The sequence below is a fragment of the Borostomias antarcticus genome (assembly GCF_949987555.1).
Source record: "Borostomias antarcticus genome assembly, chromosome: 13".
Classification (NCBI taxonomy): Eukaryota; Metazoa; Chordata; class Actinopteri; order Stomiiformes; family Stomiidae; genus Borostomias; species Borostomias antarcticus.
Genome location: NC_140246.1, coordinates 7,461,401 through 7,488,871, shown reverse-complemented (window position 1 = coordinate 7,488,871; position 27,471 = coordinate 7,461,401). Strand labels below are relative to the sequence as shown.

Here is a 27,471-nt window from a genome sequence, read left to right as displayed (position 1 = left end):
CCCTTTCCATTTCAGAATGTTTTAATACAAGACTCGGAAGGCTACAGGAAACAGCTGGAGGACTCAATCCATGAAAAAGTAGGTCGCGCAGATCGGCAATTACTTTTGCGCTTGCTCCCTCGCAGTTTTTACATTTAACATGAGGCTTGCTTAATAATGCGCTCATTAATAGAGAAATAATGACACGGGTGTTGGCGTCGGCTTCATTTTTTAATAACCTCCTACCATTGATTATTCACAAGCCTTGCTCTCATGCGGATGGGTTTCATAACCAGCTTGAGTATTAAAAAACATGAGTAAAGCAGGCACTGTCAGTACCGTTGACACTGGCGTTAAGGGATGCTGGGAACAGAGGATACCCCACTCTCATAGTGTGTTTCCTGTTTCCTGTTTGCTCCAGTCTCACCTGGCGGAGGAGATTGATAAACTGAGATCAGAGCTGGACCAGTTCAGACTGAGGACAGGCTCGCTCACAGAACCCACCCTGTCACGGTAGGGTGTGCGCAAGCGTGCGTGTGTGTGTGTGTGTGCGTGTGTGTGTGTGTGTGTGTGTGTGTGTGTGTGTGTGTGTATGTATGTATGTGTGTGCTATATTGAGAGCCTCAGGAGAAATGGCTTGTCTGTCTGTCGACAACAGAACGGAATACAGTAATTCTGTCTTTTGATGAATGAAATGAAAACAATCTGGCCGTCTGAGGAACTATCTGGGCAGCAGTGCTGAAGTGTGGTGATGACAGGCGCTGTCACCATGACGACCCCAGCCCTAGCTCAATAGAAAGCTGATTAACTGCCAAGTGAACACACACTGATTCCCCTACACATCACATGTTGGATCACCCTACACATCACATGGTGGATCACCCTACACATCACATGTTACATCACCCTGCGCATCACATGGTGCATCACCACCCTCACTACAGATGAACAGTAGTAAAAAAATAAAATAAAATAAAACTTATGCTTATCGTCATTACTATGGAACGTCATTATATTATTTAGCTGTGTGTGTGTGTGTGTGTGTGTGTGTGTGTGTGTGTGTGTGTGTGTATTGGCAGGTCTCACCTGGACACGTCAGGAGAGCTGCGTTTCTCGCTGGGCTCCCTGGCTGAGACCCAGTCAGACCACTACCGCTCAGCCAAGGTCATCCGCAGACCCAGGAGAGGGCGCATGGGGCTGCGCAGGGATGAGACCAAGGTCTCTCTCTCTCTCTGTCTCTCTCTATCTCCCTCCCTCTCTCTCTCTCTCTCTCTCTCTCTCTTTTTCTCTCTCCCTCTCTCTCTATCTCCCTCCCTCTCTCTCTCTCTCTTTTTCTCTCTCCCTCTCTCTATCTCCCTCCCTCTCTCTCTCTCTTTTTCTCTCTCCCTCTCTCTCTATCTCCCTCTCTCTCTCTCTCTTTTTCTCTCTCCCTCTCTGTGTATCTCCCTCCCTCTCTCTTTCTCTCACTCTCTCTATCTCTCTGCCTCTCTCTCTCATTCTCTCCCTATATCTCTCTCACTCTCTCTCTCAATTGTAGAGTACACTTATTTTGAGAACCACATTAACGCAGAGCAGCATCTCAAGTTTCACTGTAAATGTACTGTGTCTAGTGTGGGTACAGTAGATCATCACAAGGACTTCAAGATAGTTAAAGTTCTCATACTGTCTTTGTTCAGACTTCTTAGAAACGTTGCTACTGTACAAGGGCAAGTCAGCTCATTATCTCCACTAATGAAAGGCCAATCAGTAGCGCTCTCAGGTTGTCACATTTATGATCCAATTTGGTGGGACAACAAGGAAGACGTGGTGCATTATTGTAAGTATATATCCAAAGTAACTGTGTTCTACATTATGTAGTCATTATGCAGCTACGTAAATCTGAGTTACAGCCCTGGCAGTTTGCCCATGTCTTTATTAAGCATCAGCAGTGTTTTATTAATACTTCTGTGCTGGAAATTGAACTCAGTACCCTCTTGTGGGCTCTCACTCTCTCTCTCTCTCTCTCTCTCTCTCTCTCTCCAACTCCCTTCCTCTCCTTCTCCCTCTTTCTCTCTATCTCCCTTTCTCCCTATCCTCCCTCTTTCTCTCTCTCTCCCTCCCTCCCTCCCTCCCACTCCTTCTTCCTCTCTCTCTCTCTCTCTCTCTCCCTCCCCCTCCCTCTCTCTCTCTCTCTCTCTCTCTCTCTCCTCCATGTGTCTCCCTCCCTCACAAAGGCCAAATCGCTCGGCGAGCACGAGTGGCGTTCGCAGCAGCTGGGGGTTCTGGGCAGCCACCCGTTCGAGAGTGAGATGTCGGACATGTCAGACATCGACGACGACGACCGGGAGACACTGTTCAGCTCCATGGACCTGCTGTCCCCCGGGGGCCACTCGGACGCCCAGACGCTCGCCATGATGCTGCAGGAGCAGCTGGACGCCATCAACAAAGAGATACGGTACCGGGACAGGCACTCCTCTCTAAACAAAAGATAAAAACAGGATTTAGTTCGACCGGTACAATCAAACCAATCAAAGGCACCTGAAATCTTGAAGTGAATTGGCTGTGATTCTGGGAACCTGTCGCTTTTCCAAGGAATTTGTTTTGTGTTGCCGCATGAGCGTTGCCACGCCCTTTACTGCCCCCTTCAGGCTGCTCGACCTATCAGCGGCCTGGGGGCCCAGGGTTGCCGTGGTGATGGAACCGAGTTAATGAGGCCGTAATTGATCGGGTGACAGGGCAGAGAGCGGACACTTCGGGTCTTCAGGGCCGGCGCCCATTGGCTCTGGCCTCAGGCATGTGACGTCCTGTCCAGCCCAATTAAAAACCTTTCACGGCTGTCAAAGTGTTGTTTCACATGGAAATAGGGCCAAGGAGAATCCGCTACTCTAATGGAAAATAATCTGAATAATCAGATTCATTAAAAAGCTAGACATCTTGAATACTTAAATACAGTAATACAATTTGTGAACTCTGGGTGGGGTCATTTTTTCCTACTATCTGGTGTTGTTAATATGCCTATTTGCCATTTTCAGCACAGCCCATAGAGAGAGACCCCCTAGTTTTTCCCAGGACAACTGGAGAAGTAAAGTTTATACTGTGATGGGAGATACTGAGCCCAAACAATGATGATCTCGTCTAATTAGTGAGCTAGCTGCTCTGTGTGGTCATGGCTGATGAACTTGCTTTGAGCCTTTTCATCTTCTCTGCCGTGTCTTGTGTTGAAGTGCTTTATGGGTGCTCTGTTAAAGAACATACAGCAAAGGACCGTGGGAAAAGACATCTTTGATTGGGATCGCTGTCGAGTGAAAGAGCCAGAACTGCAAACCTGAAATGGTTGAGTTAAATCCCACTGAGAAACACATTGATCCGTGTACATTGCCAAGCTGACTCCGCCTCCTCCCATCTATTTTCGCCAGAGCACGTATGGCACAGTATCACTAATCTGACTCCTCTGCTCCCCTCTCCTCCTCTGCTCCCCTCCCCTCCTCCTCTCCTACACCTCCTCTTCTCTCCTCCTCTTCTCCTCCCCTCTCTCCTTGTCACATCCTCCCCTTCTCTCCTCCTCTCCTCCCCTCCTTCCCTCCTCTCCTTGTCCCTTCCTCCCCTTCTCTCCTCCTCCCCTTCTCTGCTCCTCCTCTCCTCCTCTCCTCCCTCCCAGGCTGATCCAGGAGGAGAAGGAGTCGACGGAGCTGCGCGCGGAGGAGATTGAGAACCGCGTGGCCAGCGTCAGCCTGGAGGGCCTCAACCTGGCCCGCATGCACCACCCTGGCGCCTCCATCACCGCCTCCGCCACCGCCTCCTCCCTGGCCAGCTCCTCCCCCCCCAGCGGACATTCCACCCCCAAACTGGACCCACGCAGCCCTGCCAGGGACATGGAGCGCATGGGCGTCATGACCCTGGTACAGTACTCAATATAATGTAGGGGGAGTTAGTATAGCATAGTAAGGTATAGTATTGTATAATATTGACTATTACTGTATAGTATAGCATAGTATAGCATAGTACCGTATAGTATTGTATATTTTACTGTAGTATAGTATTGCATAGTATTGTATAGTATAGTATTGAATAGTATGGTATAGTATAGCATATTATTGTATAGTATAGCATTGCATAGTATTGTATTGTGTATAGTATTGTGTGGTATAGTATAGTATCATGCATCATATCATATCTCTTTGTATCTGATCAGAAAGTACAGTGTACAATGGCATTGTATTGATAGTACTAGAACCAGGCCTGCTGAACCAGGCCCTTAGACCAGAGGCCTGGTCACACCTTTCATCTCAGCTGCTCTTTATCACCCTGTAAGGTTGATTTGATGATGACCAACTGACCTCTTGTTGCTTGTTTAAGCATGTATTGGCTTGGATTGGGCTGATCACTCAGACATTATAAAGCAGAATTAGACTGCCTAAGTCACAGTGGTGATGTTTTGGTTTATGTTGCAGGATTCCTGATGTGACATCCATTGCTTTCTTCCCGATAAGGAATACCTTCTTTTAACTAAGGGAATTTTACCATACCCATATAAACCATATCTATAATCTCAGGCTCTCATGTAGTAAATCATGCAAAAGAGACCATCCAAAACCAACTTGATATATCTGCTATCTCTCAGTAAGACCAGGTGTCAAAATGGCACCTCCTGCTTTACCCCCCGCCCCCCCCCAAACTCTCTCTCTCCCTCTCTCTCTGTCTCTCTCTCTCTATCTGGTGACTGGTAGGCAGCAGTACCCCCCCCCCCTCCCTCTTGTTGCTGCCGCTGCGCGAAAAATATTAAAATTCCCCCACAATCCACCTCTCCGGCGTGACGGCCCTGGCGGCGGGGCTTGTTTCGGGGAATAAGCCTTCGATCGTATTGATCAGGCGAATAATAAGCAGAGCCCGGGTTGTTTTGTTCACAACTCACTCATTGTCATCGTGGCATCGATCACAGCTTGGTAATTTGTAACCGCCGAGCCGAGCCTGTCTGTCCTGACGGGGCGTGATATGGAGATGACAGGAACGGTAGGTCTTTATAGGGCCACAGGTGCGTCGGCGTAAGTGCGCTAACGCCATCCGGTGGACTGATACGGGCGCGTCGTGCTGACTGTCTCTCCTCTCCTCCTCTCCTCTCCCCCTCCTCTCCTCCTCTCCCCCTCCTCTCCCCCTCTCCTCCTCCTCCCCTCCTCTCCTCCTTCTCTCCTCCTCCTCTCCTCTTCCTCTCCTCCTCCTCACAGCCCAGCGATCTGAGGAAGCACCGGAGGAAGGTACGCTTTCAGCGACATGGATTTGTTTCCTGTGGATCGTAGACGCTCTGCACCTCAGACTGTCTGTAGATGACTTCTTGGTTGAAGTGTCGTTGTGTGATGTTGTCACAGTCAGTGGTCCCCCGCTAATGTCCCCTGCCCCCCCCAGATTGCGGCGGTGGACGAGGACGGCCACGAGGACAAGGCCACCATCAAGTGCGAGACGTCCCCTCCCTCTACGCCACGGACCGTCCGCATGACACACACGCTGCCGGCCTCCTCGCACAACGACGCACGGGGGTACGCCGCCGTAACACGCACATGCACACACGCACACACACACACACACACACACACACACACACACACACACACTGCACTCGGGTTGAGTTGTCTGTCCTCTATTGTAGTGGGGGAGGGAGATGTCGTGAGGGAGAGATACAGTATGTCTCATACACAGTTGTATATCTCTCTTACGAGTTGTACCTGCGCCAGAAATGGAGTGGTGGTATTCCTTAGTAAAATTAGGGTCTTTAAGCTGTACAGTGTGAGGGAGCTGTGTACAGTACTAGCTACTAAACTAGACCCCCATTGCCGCCATTTTCCGAGATGGCCGTTGTCGAAGGAGTCCTCAGCGATTAGTTCATCACCTAACCAATCACGTTGCGCAGTTTAACTCTGAACTGAGAAATCGCTCTGGACGAGAGGCTTTCCGGACCCCGAAGTCACAATTGACAGAATGCCAGCTTCGGGGGCTGATGCCAGGCTAGTACAGCACGCCTCTCTGACACGTCGTCTTCACTTCCCAGGATCGCCGCGTGCCTGGAGGCGGAGGCAAGCGCACTGAGCAGCGTGGCCAGCAGCCAGGACTCCCTCCACAAGCAGCCCAAGAAGAAGGGCATCAAGTCCTCCATCGGACGCCTCTTCGGCAAGAAGGAGAAGGGCAGGCTGGCACACCTGGCACACCACAGGGAGGCCATAGGCCCGGGCCAAGGTACCCGACAAGAACCTTCCAAAAACCTTGGATCTTTAGTAGAGTTTTTAGTTATTAGTCATATGCGTTTTTTGCATTTTTTGTCATACTGTATGTCATATGATGTGAGGTTGATATTTTGTTATCAGTATGGCGGTGTGTGCGTGTGTGTGGGTGTGTGTGTGTGTGTGTGTGCATGTGTGTGTATCAGTATGGCTGTATTTTGTTAGGTGATAGAGATCTAGTTAAATGTAAATGTCTCCTCAAATGTCGTACGTGTGTGTGTGTTAAGTAATCAAACATGGCTAAAATGACTAGAATTCATTTAGACTGACCAGAACAGTTTAGGACTTCGGTGAGGCACATAGTGAGTACAGTAGGTAATCTCCCCCCCCCAACCCCCCACAGCGAACGCGTCGGACCCCGACATGGTGGGTCAGGACATGGCCATGGGGAAGCTGGGCACCCAGGCCGAGAAGGACCGCAGGCTGAAAAAGAAGTAAGTAAGCGTTCACAATCACGGCCATCGCCCCCCCCTCGACCCAGCAACAACCTCTCTACTAGAGCAGCACCTCACTGTAGACAGGCCTAGCCCCCCTCCAACCACACGCGGTCTACCTCCTAGAGCAGCACTCTGGAACAGCCTAGCAGGCGGTCAGTCAGAGTGCTGGCTCTGCTCACAGGCAGTCACAGAGAGGTCAGGCCTGTGTAAGTGGGCACACGCACGCACGCACACCAAGAAAGATTGTGCTCTACGTCCCTGTATTAAACTGCACCTTTAGAACCCAACACCCTTATAGCTACTATCGCTAGCTGCATAGGATCCGTTTGCCAAACCTCACCTTTGACCCCAGCTTTCGGGAGCCGGTACTGGCTCCCTGCAGACTCTCATTAGCTCTCTCTCCTCCTGTGTGAGAGTCAGCCTGCGCGTCTGTGCACACTGACCTGCAGCCAGCCCCCAATCAATACCAACCAGCCAGCCTACAAAAACAGAGAGAGAGAGAGAGAGAGGGGGAGGGGGGGAGGGGGGACAGCCAAAGTCGGACTATTGATCCAGGGTTGATCCCCATTTATCTCACCCTGGTGGAGGGTGTATTGTCAGTGCGTGCGGATAATGCGGCTTCCACGAGCTGGATGGTGAATTAGGCCCGTTAAACAGTGTGAAACCGGGTGTTTCGGCCGGACGTGGGTTTCACTCAGATCGAGTCTCTCTTTAACAGGTACAGTACTGTATGTGCGTACGTCCGCGTGCGTGTGTGTGTGTGTGTGTGTGCGTTATGTGAGTTTACGTCGATGACGAATGTGCTTCACAGAAACGAGCATCAGGATATCACGACTAACCACTTTGCACCCCCCCCCACCCCCTCCACACACACACTCACACACAGCTGATCGATACAAGGTACCGCGCGAGTTGACGAATGTGTTGTCGTTGTTGTTTTTGTTTGTCGCACTGCCGCTGACCTCTCCATTGCGAGTCTCCCCAGGAACGCCTTGCATCCCCGCGACGCCTGTCCTGACGCATGCCGTCGAGTCCGCCTGCGGGACTTGAACCGTTTTCAGAGCCCCCTGAGCAGACGTGGCTGATCGCTGTGACCTGTGCCGTGCCGTATGTGTGTGAGAATGTGTGTACCGTGTGAAGAATGAGCAGTCGTGAAGGTGGCTTGCCCCCTTATTCAGTGCATCGTTTCGTCTCTGCTGCACGCGCTGTGTTGAGGACGGTAAACCTGGACGTAAACGCGGCCTTTCGTTCGCTAACCTTTTGTGCTCTCTGACCGGCGACTTTGCTACACGCAGCTGATAGAATGTTTTTGCGGAGCTGGGGAAAAGGACCTTTCTCTTCTTTATTTGTGTATGCGTGTGTGTGTAATGGCGTACGTTTTAGGGGGGTAGGGGGATACGATAAAAGCTTATTTACTTTACTTAACATTTGTGTACTTTTGTCTCCCGTCACTCTCTCTCTCTCTCTCTCTCTCTCCTCTCACTTTTGCTCCCCCTCTTCCTCGTCCTCCTCCCCTCTCATCACCCTCTGACTCTAACAAGCGGGTAAGTTGTGGGCGTGACCCCTGGACTCCTCTCCATTTGTCCGAGCTGTCCATCATCTCTCCTGTCCCTCCCTCCCTCCCTCCCCAAGGCTGGCGCCAAGGCTGCTGTCTGTCTCTCTCTCTCTTCTCACTGTCCTCCGTGGCCGTTTAATGATCCCTCGCTTCCATTCTTTTTTTGTTTCGCCGTTTCAAGATGTTTCCTCCCTTTCTAGCTGACCGGCAGCTCCTTCCATGGACAAAGAGTGTTGGTTTATGTGGCCGATTTGTTTTCACCCAGAATGTCAAAAATACTTCCTCTCCCTCTGTGTGTGTGTGTGTGTGTGTGTGTGTGTGTGTGTGTGTGTGTGTGTGTGTGTGTGTGTGTGTGTGTGTGTGTGTGTGCGTGCGTGAGCGCGTGCGTGAGCGTGTGCGTGCGCGTATCAGTGTGAAAAAGAAATAACCAGTTTCAGTACCCGGTTATGGGTGGTCAGATCTTTTTTCGTTTGATTCACCAGAAACGTTTCCTTCCTCCCCTCCCCAGCTGTGCTCAGTGGATGTGACTCGTGCGTTTGGCCTGAACATTTGACCTATCCCCGTGTATGGACGCAACCATCAATGCTATGCCCTCTATCTGAACGGACCCGTCTCCAACGTTGTCAGTGAACACAGGCTGTGTGTGTGTGTGTGTGTGTGTGTATCATACCCTATGTTCAAGCCCCCTTTCTTTGGACTGAGGCGTTCAATTCTGATTCAACTGTGTGTCTGGGCCTCATCGCCCAGCTGGCTCTTTATCCCATCTGTTCATTGACAGCGTCACGTTCAGCAAACTTTCTTCCTAGTTCTAACTCTCTCGGGGAAGCTGTTACAGAATAGAACACACAGTGTGTGTGTGTGTGTGTGTGTGTGTGTGTGTGTGTGTGTGTGTGGGACCGTCTGCTGTACAGTATGTCCACGTGTACCACTTCAACCTTTCTAGAGGCTGCCTGTCCGGTTGTCACGTTGTATGTATTATTCATGGCCCTGCGGACGTTTCATACTGCGCCTCAGTATCTTACCACCGAAACACGTCCTGTTACTAGGCCTACCGCAAGACTCTCATCCACTCAGAAACTGCCTTTCATTAGTAGCGTACACACACACACACACACACACACACACACACACACACACACACACCCACGCCGTCCACCATCACAGCCAGGCTTATTCAGGTCGCTCATCAGCTCTCTGTCTCACACTTAAGGGTGAGAGGGTGCTAGTGCCGGAGGAATCAGCATGTTGTAAATTGCTCCGGTGCACAGCGGTGTAACGAGAGCATCTCCTCCTCTCTGCTCTGCCTCCATAAGGTGCAATTTACTTTGAGCTGAGTAGGCCGGGGCGCCGTTGCTTAGCACAGCTCGGCTGCTGTGCGCAGAATAGCTCATGTCCCGGATCCACGGGGCCATTTTAGGGATCGGTGCCCCATATCCACACAAACACACGAATGTTAGCCCTGAAAACATGAAGAAAGACTCCTAAATAGAACCTCCAGCATAGTTTTTGGATAGCTGGAAAGAGGGCGGTCGGCAGCTCCTCACAAAGGCATCACCGTCGCCATCGAAGACTGCGTTGCGAAGTCAGGATCTTAGCGGTCATGGACGAATCGGAAAGAACGGAGCAGCGGGTTTCAGATCGCCAACCCTGCGCCTCGAAGATGTGTCCCTGAGCGCCAGATGGCGAGAGGCTAGACAGGGCGCGCGTGCTGCTGTCACTGGCGGCTCAGAGATGAACAGATGATAGGGAGCGTGCCCTTTCCAAAGCTCTGGGTGTACAGGCTGCACTGAGAGAGATAACAGTGTGTGGTACAGTGTGGTTCACTTCACGCACGTCTAGAGTACAGTGGAATGTAGCAGCACATTGTGGAAGAAGAGTGTGTATTTGCGTGAGAGTGTGCCTGCATGCGTCTGTGCGTTTGTGCGTCTGTGTACAGCGTGTTAACAACCCCGCCTCTGTCCACTGTCTCAGGCACGAGCTGTTGGAGGAGGCCAGGAGAAAGGGCTTACCCTTCGCCCAATGGGACGGCCCCACCGTAGTGGCCTGGCTGGAGGTAGGCGCTCAACTACTCAGGCCTGGAGCCCAGATGCGGTCTTTCCGTCTGGGAGAGATCGACACAACCCAAACTCTGTGTTTCAGACCCCTGAAAGAACAATACAAAACCCCTTGCTACACGACAGTCTAGGCTGCGCACTCTGCGTTTTTTCTGACACACGGTCCAGCGTGACGCCCGTTCCTCTATAAACCTTGGACATTTGGTAATGGTTGAGCGTTCCCAACCACCCACAGCAGGCCTCCGTAGCGCAGATCCTCTCCAGTGTAATCGTTTCACCTTCCAATAAAGCTTTATGCAATCATGCAAAGCAGACACTAATGTCATATACTGTACTTGTGCGGCAAGAGCTCAGACAGCACAATCAGCAGCACATTGTCACTACCGGGACTCATTGTGAAGATTATTAGTGCCCCAACTGCTAGTCCTTGGACTATTCAATAACCCATTCAGGCATATCCACGCATCGAGTGGAATCCTATAGATATTATAGATAATGGACTAGAAGTTTATGGTCACTCACCTTTTTTTATTTTTATTTTTTTTCCCTCAGAGAGAGAACCTGTAAACTTAATATCACCTCACCTGTGCGTATTCCTGCCTCACTCAGCCCACTGCTAAAGGTCTGGCGGTTTGATTTGATGCAACATGTTTCCCAACAGCCCACATCAGACCTGGCTCTAATTTCCTGACAATATGCTGAGCCTGAGTGTTGTAGAGGCTTTTCTGAGGCATTAGCATTAGGTTGGGTAATTTGCTAACGACATTAGTGCTTCAATTATGAAAATATGAAAATGTGTCTATTAGTGATGAATGCTCTCTCGGCGTATATATGGCATATCTTTGCATCGATCGGGAAGACAAAGCAGTCAGAGAAAAAAAATAACATTACTGCCCCCTGCTGTGCGTTTGTATACCTACAGTACATGAAAACTATGAAACCTATTCACCAGCTCACATTTAGTCTCTCTGTTGCTCCTCCTCCTCATCCTCCTGCCCCCCTGTCTCAGCTGTGGCTGGGGATGCCCGCCTGGTACGTGGCGGCGTGCCGCGCCAACGTGAAGAGCGGCGCCATCATGTCGGCGCTGTCGGACACGGAGATCCAGAGGGAGATCGGCATCAGCAACCCGCTGCACCGCCTCAAGCTGCGCCTGGCCATCCAGGAGATGGTCTCCCTGACCAGCCCCTCGGCCCCGCCCACCTCCAGAACCGTGAGTGTGGACTGACACACACACACACACACACACACATAGCCTACTGTACATACATACGCTTCCAGGAACACGGTATGTACTGTATGGTTTATCTGTGGTTGAACAAATACACAATCACAGACCCACACATTTGGTAGAAACATTTATCTCTGAAAGTCGCCCAAAACCATTCCCCAGAGACTGAACAAGTAATTTGTAAAACAACCCTATTTTTCAGATGCACGATTGTAATTAATAAGTGGATTTTTACAGTCGGAGGCTGATTAAGCTAGGTTTTAAGCCTTCTTTTGCAGTAATTAGCTAGTATAATTTAACATGCCAACAGTCCAACACGACATCCCAGTTCTGTTTCGCAGCTCTGAGTTGTCATGGTGATTGCTGAACACTTCTGAGCCAACCTGCTGTGCCGTGATGATCGACATTTATTCTGTGCGTCATGGATTCACACTTGAACAGCATTCACAGACTCTCAAGATGTCAGACCCCATACAGTACAGTACCAAGGCACACACACTACTACATTGTGTGTAATGCGTATTCAATGTTACTCCTGTTGTTTGAAATGTTATTACCGTTGTTGTTTGCTGTACTGGATGTTACTTGAAACTGTGCGGCTGTCTTGGCCAGGGCTCCTAAAAGGGCTCCTAAAAGATCACAATCTCAACAGGAACTCCCTGGTAAAATAAAGGTTAAATAAATAAGATAAAACACACACATAAACACACACACACACAGACACATCCCATAATCCACATACCTCCCCCAACACACACACACACACACACACACACACACACACCACACACACACACACACACACACACCCCCCCCCCACACACACACACACATAGTATTTACATCCAGTACACACCCCGACATGCCCGGCCACACCCTTTGGACCACTCTCACACACAAAACACAAACTCACGTACACATCCCCACAGCCCCACGCTGACAAGTGGTTTCACATTCTGTAAACTCTTGCCCCCCCTGCCCTCACCCCTGACCAGCCCCTTGCCCAGTCTGCCCCACACACCCACTCATACGCCTCATGAATGTTTCATTAAGGTACATGTGACTCCACTGCCCCCCACCCCCTCCCGACTGTCACCCCCCATGAGCTCAAACTGTCACCACCTTAACTCTGGTGCCTACTCGACTCCGTTAAAGTGTCGAACAAGCAAGAAAACGTACGGTACGAGGCACAGAGGGGGCGGACATTTTACCTGCTCCACTACTGGGTACATTGCCTCTTGTAATCCCATACAGACATTGAGCGAGTGACCCAGTAATAGTGCTGTGTCTTTACCAGGGATTAGATCAGACACGGTGGCTGTAGTACCGTAGTAGTGGTGGTCACGCCTTGGACCGCTGCTCTCAATCTAGCTCGCGTGATCCAGCAATGTAACTGCACAACGATCACCATCGCTAAAATTTGAATCAACAGATTAGAATAGTAAGTCAAGTTAAAAAGTGAAGCGTGAGAGAAGATTAGCTTGAGAAGCGGAATGTGTTAAGTGCGCAATATATTGTGTCTATTTGCTTTGATATTTACACTAATCATCAACTTCTGCACTATGGTGAGCCAGTCTCGTCTTGCATGGTAAATGTTGTCTTTTTGTCTGATGTACGTCACACCTGTGCGCTGTCAGTGGGACACCTTTGTGCTCTTGTGCTGTTCTGTTGGTTTGTTTGTTTGTTTGTTTTGTGTACTTGTGTGTGCCCTGTGCCCCCCAGAGGGGCAGGGGCCTGCTCATCATCTGACCGTGATGCTATAACACTATTGGCTTACAGTGGTGCTGCTCTTCTTCTTTAACACTGCTTGCCCCTCCCACTGGACTACTACTGCCAATACCGCTGCTGTCTCCCTCGGGCCCGCCCCTCACGTAGCCGTCAGGCAACGTTTGGGTGACCCATGAGGAAATGGAGACCCTTGCAGCCCCCTCCAAAACGGTTAGTCTCTCCTCTTCTCTGTTCTTTCAGCTTCCCTCACCCTCTGGGTCCCTCTGGCCTACTTGCAGCTGGGTAGTATTACGTGTACACATTTAATCGAGTGAAGTTCTGCGGTACAAATCGACACTGTTGACGAAACTTCAGGTCAAGCTCATTTGTTGCTGTGTCTGTATTCGTTTTCACACGGCTATCCTTTGTTGAGTTGTTCCCTCTGGCTGCCGCAGATATCACCTGCCATGTCAGGCACAATTGGGCAAATAGCAGACTCTGTGCTACTGCACAGCAGTGCACAGTAATTGGCAATGAAAAAAGGCACTCATTTGTACATGATGGTGTCGGAATTGGCCCTAACGCGCTAGCTCTAATCTCCAAACCAAATGTAATCTGTCAAAACGGGACAGGACTGAAGGAGTAACCTTGTTACACTCCCCCGAGGCCAATTCACATGCCAAAAGGCAGAAAATCATTCTCCTTTTCTTATTGCATCCTGCTCCCATAGGTCGCCTCCTCCTCACGGAATTGCACAGCCTTCATACATATTTCAAATGTCTCCATGCTGTTACAGTAGATTGAGATTGTTCTTTGACCTTAATCCCTCAGCCTGTGTTTTGAAATTCTGTCTACAAAAACATACCCAAAATGTAGAATAGCTCCACAATGGCATATGGTATCTACAGAAAACCTGAGAGCTTTTGTCTATTGTGTCAAATATAATGTGGGTATTGCTGAGCCATAGTATTATGATATACAGTCAATAACAGCCTAATATTCTGCCAAAGGACCAGTTCTTCAATATCTATCTATATAATATAGATGACACCTCTACAGAGGTTTTAGTATGGGCTGGTCTAAGGGTTGGTCTACAGTAAGTGGTTTCTTTAAAAGGACAATTTGTCCCCAAAAGAGCCCTGAAGTCTCTAAATGGCCTAATATCTCATTATAAGTGTTCAGACGGTAAAATACTGTTGCCACAGTATGGGTTTACTTGGCTAAGTGGCTTTTTGTGATATTTGAAATCCCCATTATAATTTCTCCTGTTTCTCTAGCCTACAGTACTGAAGTATGTGCTTGAACTCTTTGCATGTGCCCAGGCAATAAAAAACAACCACGGGATAACAGGCTACCCTTTTCTCCAGAGGAAGTAGATTTACTAATCTCACAAATATTACAAATAAGAATGAAATACTGACTATGAAATATGTACAGATGTGGGAAGTTAGAAATGTCACATGCTGCAGCATTTCACCTTCGCGGTATTTGGCAGGGAAATCCCGTTGAAAATCTCGTGGGATTTCAGACGGGTGTTATTTCGTTTTAGTGATGCACCACCGCCAGGTGGCGTCTTTGAGTAGATTTAGCAGGCTGGGCTCAGTGTTTTTCTCCTATAGTCTACGAATGAAGCATCATTAAATTTCACATTCTTTAATTTAAATGCTCTGTTGTAAAGCACTTTGAGCTGAATTTATCTGTATGAAAGGTGCTATACAAATAACGTTTAATTGTTATTATTACCTTGTTCTCAAACACATGTTTTCTCCATCTGGATGTAATTTAATTATAACACCTATATCTAGGCCTACAGTAGCCTACAAACAAAACTAAACATCTCAAAACGGGACAAATAACTAAATAATAAAACTATATGCAAGAGTGAATAAAGGGGGTCTTCTGGGGCCTCACTGATCCTGCCAGGTAGCAAAAACTCAAAGGAAGCAATGTTTTGCCTTTTCATGTAAAAGTAAACAACTTTCAGCTAAAATTCTAAAACAATCATTCAAAAATATGTTTGATTTCTGGATGCAAGTTGTATAGTAAAATCTCTTGAAAGCTGAAGCATGTTGATCAGACAATGATGTGCTTGAATGCAGTCTGTCTCCTGTTTCATGTAATTTCAAACATTTGGGGGGGAGGAGTGAGACAAGAAAACCCTGATAGCAGCAAAGCGTGTGCAATCCTGTGAAAATAATTTAATGTTGGCAAAGTACCCACCAGCCAGCCGGGTGGAAGAGGATCCTTTTCAGTACTTTTTGGGTGCACAGACAAGGGTTTTGACGCTTCTGAGTTTGTGGTAGCCTAACTAGTGTATTGCGCAGCGGTTTTGTTGTTCTCATTCATATTTTGTACTGTTTCACTTCCATGCCTGGCCAATGACAGAAGTCTGAGTCCGAGGAGGGGAGCTGGGCACAGGTGAGGACACGGCCATCTTGGTTTACACTGCATTGTCACAGAATTAAGCTGCATGTCAGCATTAACTGACCACTGAGGAAATAGAATACCTTAGAGACGGCATACATTTCATGTTACTCGTCATTAAAAACAAAGATGTTTACAAAAGAGTTTGTTTTCAATGTGCTATGTTGCTGTTGTTGTTGTTGTTGTCAGACCCTTGCATATGGTGACATGAATCATGAGTGGATTGGGAACGAATGGCTGCCCAGTCTAGGATTACCTCAGTACCGCAGCTACTTCATGGAGTGCCTGGTGGACGCCCGCATGCTGGACCACCTCACGAAGAAGGACCTGAGGGTTCACCTCAAAATGGTGGACAGCTTCCACAGGTACGATAGGACCTGAGGGTTCACCTCAAAATGGTGGACACCTTTCACAGGTATGATAGGACTTGAGGGTTCACCTCAAAATGGTGGACAGCTTTTACAGTTACAGCAGGACAGACATCCCAGCGTAGGGAAGTCAATGTGAATAAAATATAAACTATTAATAAAGAAATACATTTTATAATTTCACTCTTGTTAATGTCCTCTACTGCCGGGTAGACTGCTGTTTCTGTATAACTGAAGAAGTAGTTTCTGTGTCTGAAGGACGAGTTTGCAGTACGGCATCATGTGTCTGAAGAAGCTCAACTACGACAGGAAGGAGCTGGAGAGACGCAGGGAGCACAGCCAGCACGAAATGAGAGGTACCGTACTAATAGAACAGGGAACTTGACCATGAGATCAGTTTCATGATATATATATAATAGCCAAGTATACGGTATCTAGTAATGTTGGTTTACAGTACATTTTGTGTAAACGTCAGTTATCGATCGGTTACACTTTTATCTGTAATTGTTTTCATGTGTAATGCAGTAATACCGTTCACCCGAGTTGATTTCCCAAGTAACTGGATTGTGATATGTAAATTGACATACCCTGACATATTTTTTCATACTACGGTGTGTGTGTGTGTGTGTGTCCAGACGTGTTGGTATGGAGTAACGAGCGTGTGATCCGCTGGGTCCAGAGCATTGGCCTGCGGGACTACGCCAACATCCTTATGGAGAGTGGCGTGCACGGTGCCCTGGTCGCCCTCGATGACAACTTTGACTACAGTAGCCTGGCGCTGCTCCTCCAAATCCCCAACCAAAACACTCAGGTCAGAGGTCATCATACCAACCAAAACAGTCAGGTCAGAGGTCATCATACCAACCAAAACACTCAGATCAGAGGTCATCATACCCTAATATTCCTCCATAATCTCCAATCAAAACACTCAGGTCTAGGGAAGAGCATTAGGGCCAACAGCTGAGTTTTTTTTTTTTTTTTAAGCTTCTGAGTTTAAAGTCAGAAATTCTGACTCAGTTGTTGGCCCTAATGCTCTTCCGTACAGGTCAGAGATCCAATGTTTTATGAACGTTATTTAACGGTTTCTTTGCATTCTTCCTCTCCGCAGGCACGCCAGATCCTGGAGCGAGAGTATAATAACCTGCTGGCTCTGGGCACCGAGAGGCGACTGGACGAGGTGAGTGACACCTGTCACTACTGGCCCCGCCCCGCGGTTACCATGGGTGACAGGCCGTGACAGACAGACAGACATACCTGGGTTTGTTGTCAATTGTTACTCATAACTGTTGTTGTTTTTCACCTTACTGCTCTGCACTCTCAGAATAATAAAATAATAATAATAATAAATGTTATTTATAAAGAACTTTTCATTGTGAAACAATCTCAGAGTGCTGAAATAAATATAATATTATAAAGTCTCATTCTTTTGTCTTTGGTACAGTATGATATCTCTAGTCATTCTAGTTGTCTAATATGTTCTCAAAATTTGGGGAAAGTTTCCCCAAAAATGCTTTGGAGCTCTCAGATTATCCTTCCATTTTAGATTTAAGAGTAGCTCTACCAGAACGCAGCTACCAAACTTTGGGGAAACTCATCCCAGTTTGTTTGGTGATCTGATTATAGAGAAATTACCTCTAATCCTAATCTCAATCCCTCCCCTCTGTCAGTGTGACGACAGGGACCTCCGGGGTCCGTCGTGGCGGAGGCAGTTCCCCCCGAGGGACGTCCATGGGATCAGCATGATGCCTGGCTCCGCCGAGACCCTCCCCGCGGGCTTCCGTCTGACCACCACCTCGGGACACTCCCGCAGGCTGCCCCCTGAAGGTGAGACCCCCCTGATCGCCCTCCACACGCCTGTCACTGGGGAGGAGCCCCACCGGCCCTCCTCCCAGAATTCACAATACACAGTAACACCAGTTACTATTCAACATCACCATATATGGTTCAATGGTATTGGTGTTATGTCATAATATTGAAGCAATAACTCATGAGACGCCATATACCACAACCCCCGAGTGAGTTATTGCTTTTATACTGTACAACGGTTACATCACCGGGAAACATAAATATCTACTATTTCCGTGTCTTAATATCGATTTTTAGTGAACTCTGCCAAGAAAGGTAGTTGCTAAAACTATCACGTTGCTATGGAGTTTTAAAACGACGAACAATGAGCCATAGCAATCAAAACTAATACTCCTGACCAACCTAGCTAGCCATGAACGAAGTGTAATCTACCTTTGCTGTGCAACTGAGAGTTGCAAAAGTGGTGATGATAAACCAGTGGTAGGCTACAGGACGGATAGAACAACTCAAAATTGACATTGAATTCTTCTCTTTTTTCTTGAGGAGAAACCGTCATGTAACCAACAGACGGTTACGCAATGGAACTAACGTTTTTACAGGCAGTAATAATTGGTGCAGTGATATTTCACACAGAATGGTAAAGAGGCTTTGCCTGTGGTATATCGTGAATATACAACGGCTCTTAACCAATCAGATTGCGAGGTCGGAACTACCTGTTGTATAAAAAGCATATACAGAGTTAGAACATAGAACATAGATGGACGAACTACCAAATGCTCTGGAAGATGACCAGAACTAATATGACCCACAAATGTAGGGAAATGGGGGAGTTCATCATCCACACATCACAAGGGAGACTCTGAAAGTAGTGAAACTGCTGCAACTCTCCATCATCAACCAGCGCTCTCCTTCTCTCTCTCTCTCTCTCTCTCTCTCTCTCTCACCCTCTCCCTCTCTCTGATTGGGCCTCCCCCGTTCTCTCTGACCCGGGGACTGCTGCCCTGCAGTTCTCTATGAGGCGCTGGACGACAGTCCTGACGACATGTATTTGGACTGGTTTCAAGGTCAGATATGTAAACAGTGTTACAGCCGGAGCCCCTGGGCCTGCCGGCGGGGCCTCTGCGCCCCCCCCCTTCCTCACCATGCTCCCCCGTCCCCTTCAGTTTCTGCTCCCCGAAACCCCCTAATGTACCCGCTCTTCACCACGGTCTGGCCGTTAACTGTCCCTTCTTTCTTTCTTTTTTTCTCTCTCTGTCCTCAGTGCCCAACTCCAAGGGTGGCCCTTATGTGTGGCAGGATTATTAGAGATGCGGTGTGACGGTTAGTTACATTAGCCGCCGGTGACAAGCGCTGGTTTTCAGGTGGCAAGCCGAGTGATAGCAGTACAATGTGCCCCGGGGATACTGTAGGCTCGGAGTAGGTACACCCTTGAAGTTAAATGCAATATCTCGGCTAAACGAAGGATGTGATCTATGTACACTATATGGACAAAAGTATTGGGCCACCTACACATTACATCTACAGGAGCTTTTATGACATCCCATGCTAAATGTATAGGTATTAATATGGAGTTGGTCCCCCCCTTTATAGCTATAGCAGCTCCCACTTTTCTCAGGACGCTTTCTACAAGATTTTGGAGTGTGTCTGTGGGAATTTTTGCCCATTCCTCCAGAAGAACATTTGTGAGGTCAGACACTGATGTTGGACGAGAGGGCCTAGCTCGCAATCTCTGTTCTAGTTCATCCCAAAGGTGTTGGATGGGGTTGAGGTCAGGGCTCTGTGCGGGCCAGTCAAGTTCTTCCACACCACCCTCAGCCGACCATGCATTCATGGACCTTGCTTTGTGCACTGGGGCACAGTCATGCTGGAACAGAAAAGGGCCTTCCCAAAACTGTTTTCACAGAGTTGGAAGCATAGAATTGTCCAAAATGTATTGGTAAGCTGAAGCATTGACATTTCCCTTCACTGGAACTAAGGGGCCTAGGCCAGCCCCAGACCATTATCCCAATGATGATTCAGAGGTGTGTCCCAATACTTTTGTCCATATAGTGTTAGTTGCCCTGACTCAGGAGGTTTACATAGAAGGTTTCAACCTGACCCGTCGGGGTCGGGGCTGAAGGTTTACATGTGAGGTCAGAAAACGTCCGGTGTGTGTCGCACCTTGCCCCCCCCCCCTTCTGTTACAAGATAACTTGGGTCTGAACTTTCTTTCTTTTTTTCCAACAACAATGAGAGACGCATCGGAACTAGTGTCTGTGAGTGTGAGAAACATAAGTCGGACACAAGTTCCGATACGTGCAAAAGACAACATCCGACATGCAGGTTTTGATCCAAGTTCTCCTCTAACGGCGCGTCTCTGCCCCAGTGTAACTGATCCTTCTCCCTGTGCCTCTAGCTCTCTGTGGTTCCTGGTGTGTGGTGCCCAGAATAACACAACCGCTCCCGTCACAAGTGATTCACTCAAAAACGAGACTCCTTTGAGTGTGCGGTGTGGTGTCATGGCTTGGCCAGCTCACCGCAGGCTGACATTCCAACTAACTTTGTTCTTGTTTGTGCGTGTGTGTGTGAGTGGTGTTCTTCTCCTCCTGTACATGGTTCACCTCTCACCCTCTTTATCTACTGATCCAAAGTCAGTTTTGTTTGTGCAGACAAATTTGGTACATGGAAAATCGGGGTAGGGAGATCGGATCTCAGGCCAGCTGTTCCGGGGTGTACAGTACGTCTCAGAGCTCTTACCAGCTGACCCTGGGGCGTTGGTGGGGATAGGGTGAGGTGTCTAACTGAGCCGCTCTCTGTCTCCCCCTACAGCCGGACCGACTGCGGTGCAGCGTCTAGACAGCTCCACTGTGAGGACCTACTCTTGCTGAGGGAGAGAGAGGGACTACAAGCTGTGAGTGACACACACACATACACACCATCTCTGTTCTGAGTAGAGCAAATGACACCCCCCCCTCTGGCATGACAGACTGGGCATGACAGACACGCAAAAAAGAGGCCCTTAAATTAAATGTATTAATCTCAAAAGGCTAGTTTGCTCTCAATGTATCGATAAACATAACTATAAATCTACAAGAGACGCATATCGGCCCTACCACTACTGAATCTACTGAGCTGACCTGTGCTAGATACTGTAGATAGCATGACTACACATGATCATTTCCAACCAGCAGAGAGGAAATAGTCATGCATATTATTATGTGTTTCTGATCAATCCATCGATTGACTCTTCCAGGTCCAGATGTTGCTGCAGTCGTACCCTAGAGCCGCAGCTGGACGGACCCACCTGTCTGGAACAAAAAACATTCTGACGACGTGCACTGCCAAGAAGCAAACATCGCCCCCCCAAAAAAAGAAAGAGAGAGAGGGGGGGGGCAAGAAGAGAGAGGGTACCTCCTGCCAACCCCCCTCCCTCTGCACTACATGCCAAGACCCCCCCCCCCCTCCGAACATGGGCACCTGTCGGTGCTAACTTTCCCGCAGGCTGTCCTGTTGTCACCGTTTCTACCTTCTTTTACATGTACAAAAACGTAACTTGTTGGAAGCGTTACTGCGTTACTGTGTAATTTCTTCTACCCGAGAGACGTGTAGGGTTATATATGTACATTAATATAAATATGACGTTTTTTTAATATATACACATATCTATGTAAAAAAGAAAAACAAGGAAAAAAGATATTCAGTTTGTGCAAATAATCCCCCCCAACCCCATTTCATGGTTTCTTGGTTAAAATATGCTGCTCTTTGAACACCCCCCAACTTGAGAGACCATTTTGTACATACTGTTATTTTTCCATTGTACTGAGGACGATGAGCGTGATGCTGAACCTGTACCACACCTTGGAGATAGGACACTTGATGTGGTCATAATGGACCTGAGCCCCTGCTGTGAAAGCCTGACCTCTAGTGGTGCATGTTACATCCTACATTTACCTGAGTCACCACCACCGTCCGCATTCATTCAACCCTCAATGGATCCCATCTCATGACCACAAAGCATTCTGGGAGGACACAGAAAAGCACTGTGACGCCTACTGACGTGACGAGCACTTTGATACAACCACTTTCTGGACTGTCCCAGCCAAGGACTTCAAACGTACCATAACCCCTCGACATTGAAGTCGTATGGTATGTCAGCTCAGAGAACAAAAGCTGGACTTCATTCTCTCACCCACATTACCTACACAAAGCATCAGGCCACAGAGAAGTGTATGTAGTAAACAATGAATATTTGCATATGTGTGTACGCACACGCGACAGCCAAGCTGGCCTTTTGCTCGACCGCAGGGGTCCTAAAGCCTCAGACTCACTTTGTCAGAAGAAATAACTGAAAGACAGGCCGCTTTAGCTCATAGTGTGTGTAGAGTGTATATGACCACGTGGAAGTGAGGTGAATTTTAAAAATGACAAACCTGTTGCTTGCTGTGACTCACTTTGGTGTAACTGTTCTTTGTTTCTGTCGGAGTTGCCAGGGTAACCTATCCTATACAGCCCTGCTACCTGTCTTTTAGTTATTTCTGACTCAATCAAGGTTTTTATTTGGGTTTTTGATTTTACATCCTCAATTTGCACGAACAAAGATTCATTTTATTTTGTGTCCATTTTTTTTATTTATTACTTCTTGTACTTTTGGTCAAAACTAAGTGGTGATCAAATGAATTTTCATTGTCAATAAAAGATACTGTCAGTGAAAGAATTGTCCTAATTTCATCCTACAGTGGTATGTAGCACTATGACTTTAAAACTGTCAAAGTTTAGTAAGGTATTTTGTTACTGAAGTATTTTGTTTAGTTAGCTGAGGTGTTCTGAGTGCCGTTTACTGTGAGAACAGAGAATGACCAGTTTACACTGTCCTAAGGCAAGACACAACTAGTCAGGTTCACTATGTAATTTTGTTGGATTTTGTGGGGGGTTTGCAAAACTACACTTTTGGAAAGGGTACTGTATATCAGAAATTCAATGTTTCCATTTGTCCATGTGTCTATGTGGCGGTCATATTGAAATTTACAAAATGGCTGCCATAAAACTGAAGTTTTATATATGTATATAATGCAATATAAACCTATGTATAATCTTCTTATAATCTGCTTATATCCTTGTATAATTAGTTATAAAGCATATTCATGATGCTTTGTAAAAATCCTGTGTTTTATAATGACTTTTATAAGGTCAAGTGTCAGTGTATTATAATTCTCATAGTTATAAAACATAATTATTATATAATTAATTATAATCAATATTATAATGCATTATTGTGTTATTATAAATTACTCTTAAGTGGTCATTGTGTACTTAAAGTAAAGTAATGCAAATGTATGTGCTATAGGCAGATATACATTACAATCTGGTTATACGGCACTATAAGTGGTCATTGTATGCTTTAGGTAAAGTGAAATAAATATCAGGGGTCGACTAGTAGGCTATTGATTATGAAACAGGCTGACCACCATCATGCAGCACACTGGTCCTTTTTTCCACTTAACTTAAAGCATACGACCACTTATAGTGACTTATAACCAGCTTGTAATTTATATCTGCCTATAGCACAGGAATTTGCATTACTTTACTTGCTGTACTGTAAAGCACACAATGGCCACTTAGAGTAACTTATAATTATATTATAATGCATTATAATAGAGTAAAAATAAAAATGATTATAATGTATTACAACTATGTGAATATGAGAAAAGATTATAATGTATTATAATTGAGTGACCAGCAACTATTAAGTATTGACACTTGACCTTATACTTTATAAGTTAAAATGCTTTATAATGTGTTATTATTCTTTTTTATAAAGCATTAAGAATATTTATGAGCTATAAACAGATTATGATTATGTTATAGACATGGGCGACACAGAAAGTGTTACCAAGATTTTAAACACATTTAAAGACAAAATAAGCTTGTATTCACAAACCCCTCTTTAAAAAGTGACGGAGAACGACATCACCCCCGAGGTAACTGCGTTGCAGTAGATACAACAACAGCTCAAAACAAAGATGGAGGTTAGCTATCTGAACATGTTCCCAGATAACAGTTGGGGAATACTGTGCGTATGACTGGAGACACAAATAAGACAGAAATGATAATAAAACCGTATTACTAAAGATTCACTTTAATTACACAGGCAGCTGCCATCTTATTCCCGACTTCCAGAGTGAATTGGGGGTAAGGATGAGTGGTACGAGTTCACCAGTGGGGAAAACAAGTAGGGAGGAGCGTTCCACTTAAACCTAACATAGTTTCATGTAAACAACTCCCCGGGCCAAAAGGAATGCAGCATTCATCAAATGAAACACTTTAAGCCTGACTTAGATATGGTTTCATAATTTGCAAATTTTTGTTTGTTAAGACAAAGGGTAATACAAAAAATATATGATTCACCTGTAGTGTCTCCGTTTAAAACAGTTTCTCCCATTTTATTTCACAGTAAAGCGTTTACTCCGCCATGTACCTAACTGGTCTCGTTATCAGTTATTCATTCATTCAGAAATTATTATTAGTTTCAACCTCACATCAGGTTAGGAATACCACCGGGAAGCTTCTCTTGGCCGTGACAACTTACCAGAAAATATTTCTTGGGATGATGTCATGATGCATCTAATAATGACCAGCCCTGCCCCCCTCTTCTCAGTATGACGGTAGCGTGGACAGTAGTGTTGAGTGTCGTGGTGAGGGTAGTGCCCAGGGCTGTGTTCCTAAGTACCGGTGTGGGCGGTAGAGTGTAGTGTCATGGCGAGTGTTCAGTAGCACCCAGAGCTACAGTATGTTCAGGCAGGTCAGTGTTGTTCCTCCAGTCGGTCAGACGCCTCCCTGGCAGCGGACTGGACAGCCCCGGTGTGGTGGACGGATGGACGGCCAGGTGAGAGTGTCCTCCCGTCGGACCTCACTGTCTACCTGGTCTCAGAGCCTCTCCCACCTGCCTCTCAATGTCCTTGAACACCTCTGGATCCTCTATGGTGGGAGTGATCTGTGGAGGCAGAGAATCATCTATCCATCCGGCGTCACTCTGTGACATCTTTTTATGGGCTGAAAAATTCCATTTCATATAATTTGCCAAAATTCTAAACTAATTTTAATCCTATAATCCTCTTTCTCTGCATCCAGCTGATCCAACAAATTGAAGTGGCTGCTGTACAGGAATAATCACTGGTGTAATTGGCTCTACCATCCAATATCTTTCCATGCGACCGTTAACCCAAATGTGTTTGGACACCTCAGTGTCAACCACACCCCAGAAGGCTTTTTGGCTTTGAGTTACTACCAGACAAGCATGTATTCTGAATTCAGCAGCTTGGCTATAAAAAAAAGAATAGAGTTCTGCACCAGATAGCTCCCGTTAAAGTGTTTTTAAAATTGCGATTGCAGTGACGTTGCGAACACAAAGGCTCTTCCTCGAAATGTGTCTGCGCTCGCAACAAAAAAATATCCTTTTTCCTTGTTTGAGTTTGTGCTTTCAGCACCCAGCCTAACAGGTATAGTGGATTGTGCGTGTCTTTTGTATATTCTTCATATGAAGTAGGCCTGAAGTGCTTCAGTGGAGGTGTGCTGGTCTTGTACCTTGTACGGCTTGCCGTTGACCAGGTCAGCCAGCGAGGAGCGGGGGATCTTTCCGGAGCGAGTCTTGGGGAGTCCTCGGACGAACAGCACCTTCCTGAAGGCAGCCACCGGGCCGATGGTCTCTCTCACCAGACTCACGATCTCCTTCACCACCACCTCCTGGCTCTTCTGGAGGTCTAGGACACACACACACACACAGTAATAAATAACACAAATCTCTGTAATAATCCAGTGGTAAAACTCAGGTTAGGTCACCCCGGGCAGCCTGGTTGAAGCGGTCAGCGTTTCTCTGGCCTCACCGTTTCTAAGCACACACAGGGCCAGGGGGACATGGCCCTTCAGAGAGTCCTCCAGACCGACCACCGCGCAGTCCACCACCCCGGGGTGCTGCAGCACAGACTACACTCACACACACACACACACACACACACACACACACGTAAACAGAGATGTCACAAGTCGTCACCGGCGATGACGAACGCCCACGCGCCCACACAAAGCCAGAGAGACGTTGCGGCTCGGATCTCTGATCCCGCCCTGTACCTCCTCCAACGCCCCTGCCCTGTACCTCCTCCAACGCCCCTGCCCTGTACCTCTCCTCCAACGCCCCTGCCCTGTACCTCTCCTCCAATACCCCTGCCCTGTACCTCCTCCAACACCCCTGCCCTGTACCTCTCCTCCAATACCCCTGCTCTGTACCTCTCCTCCAATACCCCTGCCCTGTACCTCTCCTCCAATACCCCTGCCCTGTACCTCCTCCAACACCCCTGCCCTGTACCTCCTCCAACACCCCTGCCCTGTACCTCTCCTCCAACGCCCCTGCCCTGTACCTCCTCCAACACCCCTGCCCTGTACCTCCTCCAACACCCCTGCCCTGTACCTCCTCCAACACCCCTGCCCTGTACCTCCTCCAACGCCCCTGCCCTGTACCTCTCCTCCAATACCCCTGCCCTGTACCTCCTCCAACACCCCTGCCCTGTACCTCTCCTCCAATACCCCTGCCCTGTACCTCCTCCAACACCCCTGCCCTGTACCTCCTCCAACACCCCTGCCCTGTACCTCCTCCAACACCCCTGCCCTGTACCTCCTCCAACGCCCCTGCCCTGTACCTCTCCTCCAACACCCCTGCCCTGTACCTCCTCCAACACCCCTGCCCTGTACCTCCTCCAACACCCCTGCCCTGTACCTCCTCCAACACCCCTGCCCTGTACCTCCTCCAACGCCCCTGCCCTGTACCTCTCCTCCAACACCCCTGCCCTGTACCTCTCCTCCAACACCCCTGCCCTGTACCTCCTCCAACACCCCTGCCCTGTACCTCTCCTCCAATACCCCTGCTCTGTACCTCTCCTCCAATACCCCTGCCCTGTACCTCTCCTCCAATACCCCTGCCCTGTACCTCTCCTCCAATACCCCTGCCCTGTACCTCTCCTCCAACACCCCTGCCCTGTACCTCCTCCAACACCCCAGCCCTGTACCTCCTCCAACACCCCCGCCCTGTACCTCCTCCAACGCCCCTGCCGACAGCCTGTGGCCCGCCACGTTGATGACATCATCCGAGCGCGACATGATGTACAGGAAGCCCTCCTCGTCCACGTAGCCCGCGTCCATGGTGTCATAGTAGCCCTGCCGGTAACACAGGAGAGAGCGAGGCCTGTGTCACACAGGACCCCATCTGGGGCGGCGTTGACCGGTGAGCGCCACTAGAGGGCGACCTCACACCATCAACACAGCTCGGGCCGGAAAATTGCGGCTCTGTCGGAAAAAAAGCCACGTTTCACTTGTGAAATTAGCTCTTTGCCAACGGCTAGGTCAGTTCACTAGGTTATAGGTCCAGGATGCACGACAGAAAGAAGCAAAGCGAGTATAAAGCAAAGAGATGACCTACGGGGAACTTGGTGAAGTAGAGCTTTCTGAACAGCTCCCGGTTCTGCCACAGAGACAACGCTGCCCCCGGTGGCAGAGGCAGCCTGGAGGACAGGAGAGACACATCAGGGGTGGGAGAAAAAGAGAGCATTATTTTTCCTGGGGGGCGGGGATGGGAGGGGGGCAGTTATGGGGGGTGAAGACAACCAGATATGTATTGAGAGGGGTAACAGAGTGGGGGC

The 27,471-nt window shown here is 48.0% G+C and overlaps 2 protein-coding genes across 2 annotated transcripts in view; one reads left to right on the top strand and one right to left on the bottom strand.

Annotated features, from left to right (window-relative positions):
* Positions 1–22,601, top strand: part of ppfia2 (PTPRF interacting protein alpha 2) — a gene marked incomplete at its 5' end in the record, with an annotated part of 139,539 nt that extends 116,938 nt beyond the window's left edge. The window contains 21 exons of the mRNA XM_084447924.1: positions 16–78; positions 401–492; positions 1,059–1,197; positions 2,193–2,413; positions 3,617–3,857; positions 5,181–5,210; positions 5,359–5,489; positions 5,999–6,183; positions 6,571–6,661; positions 10,191–10,272; positions 11,283–11,483; positions 13,377–13,439; positions 15,594–15,626; positions 15,822–15,997; positions 16,259–16,356; positions 16,636–16,811; positions 17,109–17,177; positions 17,668–17,824; positions 18,814–18,870; positions 20,615–20,696; positions 21,039–22,601. Of these exons, the coding sequence (XP_084304050.1) occupies positions 16–78; positions 401–492; positions 1,059–1,197; positions 2,193–2,413; positions 3,617–3,857; positions 5,181–5,210; positions 5,359–5,489; positions 5,999–6,183; positions 6,571–6,661; positions 10,191–10,272; positions 11,283–11,483; positions 13,377–13,439; positions 15,594–15,626; positions 15,822–15,997; positions 16,259–16,356; positions 16,636–16,811; positions 17,109–17,177; positions 17,668–17,824; positions 18,814–18,870; positions 20,615–20,673 (2,364 nt within the window). The 3' untranslated portion in view covers positions 20,674–20,696; positions 21,039–22,601. The remainder of the gene's footprint in view (positions 1–15; positions 79–400; positions 493–1,058; positions 1,198–2,192; positions 2,414–3,616; positions 3,858–5,180; positions 5,211–5,358; positions 5,490–5,998; positions 6,184–6,570; positions 6,662–10,190; positions 10,273–11,282; positions 11,484–13,376; positions 13,440–15,593; positions 15,627–15,821; positions 15,998–16,258; positions 16,357–16,635; positions 16,812–17,108; positions 17,178–17,667; positions 17,825–18,813; positions 18,871–20,614; positions 20,697–21,038) is intronic.
* A 2,091-nt stretch (positions 22,602–24,692) lies between these two features.
* Positions 24,693–27,471, bottom strand: part of acss3 (acyl-CoA synthetase short chain family member 3) — a gene marked incomplete at both ends in the record, with an annotated part of 33,472 nt that continues 30,693 nt past the window's right edge. The window contains 5 exons of the mRNA XM_084447727.1: positions 24,693–24,776; positions 25,367–25,542; positions 25,666–25,765; positions 26,867–26,989; positions 27,252–27,333. Of these exons, the coding sequence (XP_084303853.1) occupies positions 24,693–24,776; positions 25,367–25,542; positions 25,666–25,765; positions 26,867–26,989; positions 27,252–27,333 (565 nt within the window). The remainder of the gene's footprint in view (positions 24,777–25,366; positions 25,543–25,665; positions 25,766–26,866; positions 26,990–27,251; positions 27,334–27,471) is intronic.